The 2,846-nt window shown below is 44.9% G+C and overlaps 1 protein-coding gene across 1 annotated transcript in view; it reads right to left on the reverse strand.

Moving 5' to 3' along the window:
- LOC115281621 (keratin, type I cuticular Ha8-like) overlaps positions 1–1,684 on the reverse strand; it is a 2,972-nt gene extending 1,288 nt beyond the window's left edge. Inside the window, exons 1-3 of the mRNA XM_029927036.1 lie at positions 1,193–1,684; positions 919–1,001; positions 4–156 (exon numbers count right to left, since the gene is read on the reverse strand). Coding sequence (XP_029782896.1) covers positions 4–156; positions 919–1,001; positions 1,193–1,684 — 728 coding nt within the window. The remainder of the gene's footprint in view (positions 1–3; positions 157–918; positions 1,002–1,192) is intronic.
- Between the last annotated feature and the right edge of the window lie 1,162 nt (positions 1,685–2,846).

A 2,846-nucleotide genomic window follows, 5' to 3' on the forward strand; every position in this document is an offset into this window, starting at 1 on the left:
TGCTCATGGTTGCTCTTGAGGCAGAGCATCTCCTCCTTCAGGGACTCCTGCTGGGCCTCCAGGTCAGCCTTGGCCAGGCTCAGGTCATCTAGGAGTTTATGCATCCCGCACATGTCTGCCTCCACCACCTGGCGTAGGGACAGCTCACTCTCATGCCTTCCAGGACAGGAGATGAAAGGTCAGCAGGATGACAAGGACAACCCCTCTCAGCTGCTCCCTATACCCACCAACTTGGATACTCAGTTACTTGATTAATCAACATTCACTGTTTTGGATCCTGTGGCTACAGAACTTATGGTTGGGAGAAATATCATTATGCCCACTGGATGGAACTAAATGGAAAACTGAGGTTCAGAAAGTATAAGTGGATTATCCATCATTGTATGTCTTAGTTAATAGTAAATACATGGATTCAATCTAAAGGAGTCATTTAGCTAGGAAAAAGAATGGCTTAAAAGTAAGTCTTCTGGACCTACAGTTTTCTTGTTTACCCATTTGGATTAATTATTTCAAATGATTTTTATGCCTTTCTCATTCATTCAATTGCAACTCTTGATACGAGATGCTACAGTGACAATTCTTCCCACTCATAAATTTGGCCAAGAGTCAGTGACTCTGTCAACAACCAATGCACTGAAATTTTATTATTGCAATGATTTGATTTTGTTTCTGGCTATAACACAAAACCCTCTTATCTTCTAGATGTGGGGAGAAAATGACATAGGACCTGACCCATCTAGATGATTCTTCCTCTTTTTGTTTCAATGCTTTGTTTCTCTTCCATCCTATATAAGGACCATTTCTAGTTTCTAGTCAGTAACTACTTTTTAACACCTACTTTGGGCCAGTACCATGATGGGAACCTAGAAATAAAACAGAAGAGAGGGTCACTCTCAGCCCTCTTCTGGCCCTACTTACTTGATTCTGAAGTCATCAGCAGCCAGCTTGGCATTGTCAACTTGGATTATCAGCCTGGTATTCTCAGCCTTGCTGCACAGGATCTGAGGAAAACCAGGAAGACTGTTCATACACAAAACATCATACTCTGGGCTCCAACACTGTGGGTGGCATCTATACTCATACGCAAGAGAACCCAAGAACACAAAGCCCCTTGAGCCTTCAGTGGTCTTTTGCCGTCCATGCCCTTCCACCTTCCTCAGACCCAGCATACCCCAGGCTACTTCAGACCTACCTTCTGCTGGAGCTCCTCAATCGTCCGGAAGTAGGACTGGTAGTCTGGACACACAGTGGACTCATGGCATTTGCTCGACTCTCGGATCTTGGTCTCCAGCTCCGCGTTCTCCCGCTCCAGCTGGCGCACCTTCTCCAGGTAGTTGGCCAGGCGGTCATTCAGGAACTGCATGGTCACCTTCTCATGGCCGTTTGGGGCACCTTCCCCATAGTTCTCACACACTCCAATGTTTCCAGGAATGTCACGGGTCCCTGGCAAGGAGCAAGCAGCTTGGCAGCTGTAGGGCACACAGAGGCTGGGTCGGCCCAGAGGGGTTGCCCCCACACGCATTCGGTTGGCATGTGCCAGGGTGGCAGACAGGCACAGGGATGCAGCCTTGGCCTCTGCCCCAGGCTGAACCCCAATGTCAATGGAGGAGCCACAGACATTTGCAGCTTCGGGCATCTGGGTGCTGCCCAGACAGTGGGATGAGCTGATGTAGCAGGAGGTCATGGTGTTGGGCTGAGGTAGAACCGGAGCTTCAGAGCAGCTGGGAAGGCTAAGCCACTGAGTGTGACAACCCCCTTCCCTGCTAGGCCTTTTATACCCCATCCCAGGTGGGTGTTGGCTCAATGCTTTGACCTCAGTGCCTTGATTCTCTTCCTATTTTTGTACCGTCATCCTGTTACTCAGCTGTTGAGTTTACCATTAAGAGTTCCTCGCCTCGTTAAAGGAATGTTGATGATTTGAAGTGCCCCTTGCTCTTTGATATCATGTTGTCTGTTGATGAAAGGTCAAAGATGTATATGTGTATTCAACAATCGCCAGCAGTTAACTCAACTTCCAGAGCCCTCTCTCTAGACTGGGCCAGTCTCTCTGTCGAGGTAGCCACACTCCAGGACTGAATCTTTCAGTCAGTGATCTGTGTGGCAAGAGGGACAGTGAATCTGTCACCTGTGCTTAGACTCACCCAGTGTTTCCTTCAAAGAGAAAACACCATTTTATAAAACTGAGAAGTCTACAGATATTGATTTTTGTGATATCCCTTTTCTTCTTTCTTCTATCCTTTATACTACTCTTGAGAATCTTTAAAACACCAATGCATCCCAAAATATTAGTACTTGCTAAGTTTTGGTTGACTAGTCACAATTGGCTTTCAGTCATTCACTTGTTGAGCGTGTTTTCTGAACATTCCCTTGAATTCAAGCAGTGTGCTGATTCTTAAACATGCACTGGTCCTTATTCTTCCAGGGAAAACAGTTCCCCAGAAATCTCAGGGTATCTTTAACTTTAGTGAGAACCATGGATCAATGGGGGTTACTGAAAGACAGAGGATCCATGGTCCTGATCAAGGATGTATCTAGAGAGAAGCTACTGATAAAAAATTAAAAATTAAAAAAATTAAAAATAAAATTAAAAAACCCTTATTTGATCCAGAAAAGAGAACTGGGTCCAGAGCTCTAGGAATATCTAAGCAAAAGTTCAAGAACTAACATTTATTAGGATGTAGGTATAATCACTATTCTTTGTTGGTTTTCCCTATTTAATCTGTACTACCTATAATGTAGCTCTTGGAAGCCTCCATGTGCAGATGAAGAAACTAAAATCCATCTTCTGATTCACAGACAAATAAATTAGCAAGGGCTCAATTTGGTCTCATGTCTGTAAAGCCCAT

The sequence above is a fragment of the Suricata suricatta genome, chromosome 17 (genome assembly GCF_006229205.1).
Source record: "Suricata suricatta isolate VVHF042 chromosome 17, meerkat_22Aug2017_6uvM2_HiC, whole genome shotgun sequence".
NCBI lineage: Eukaryota > Metazoa > Chordata > Mammalia > Carnivora > Herpestidae > Suricata > Suricata suricatta.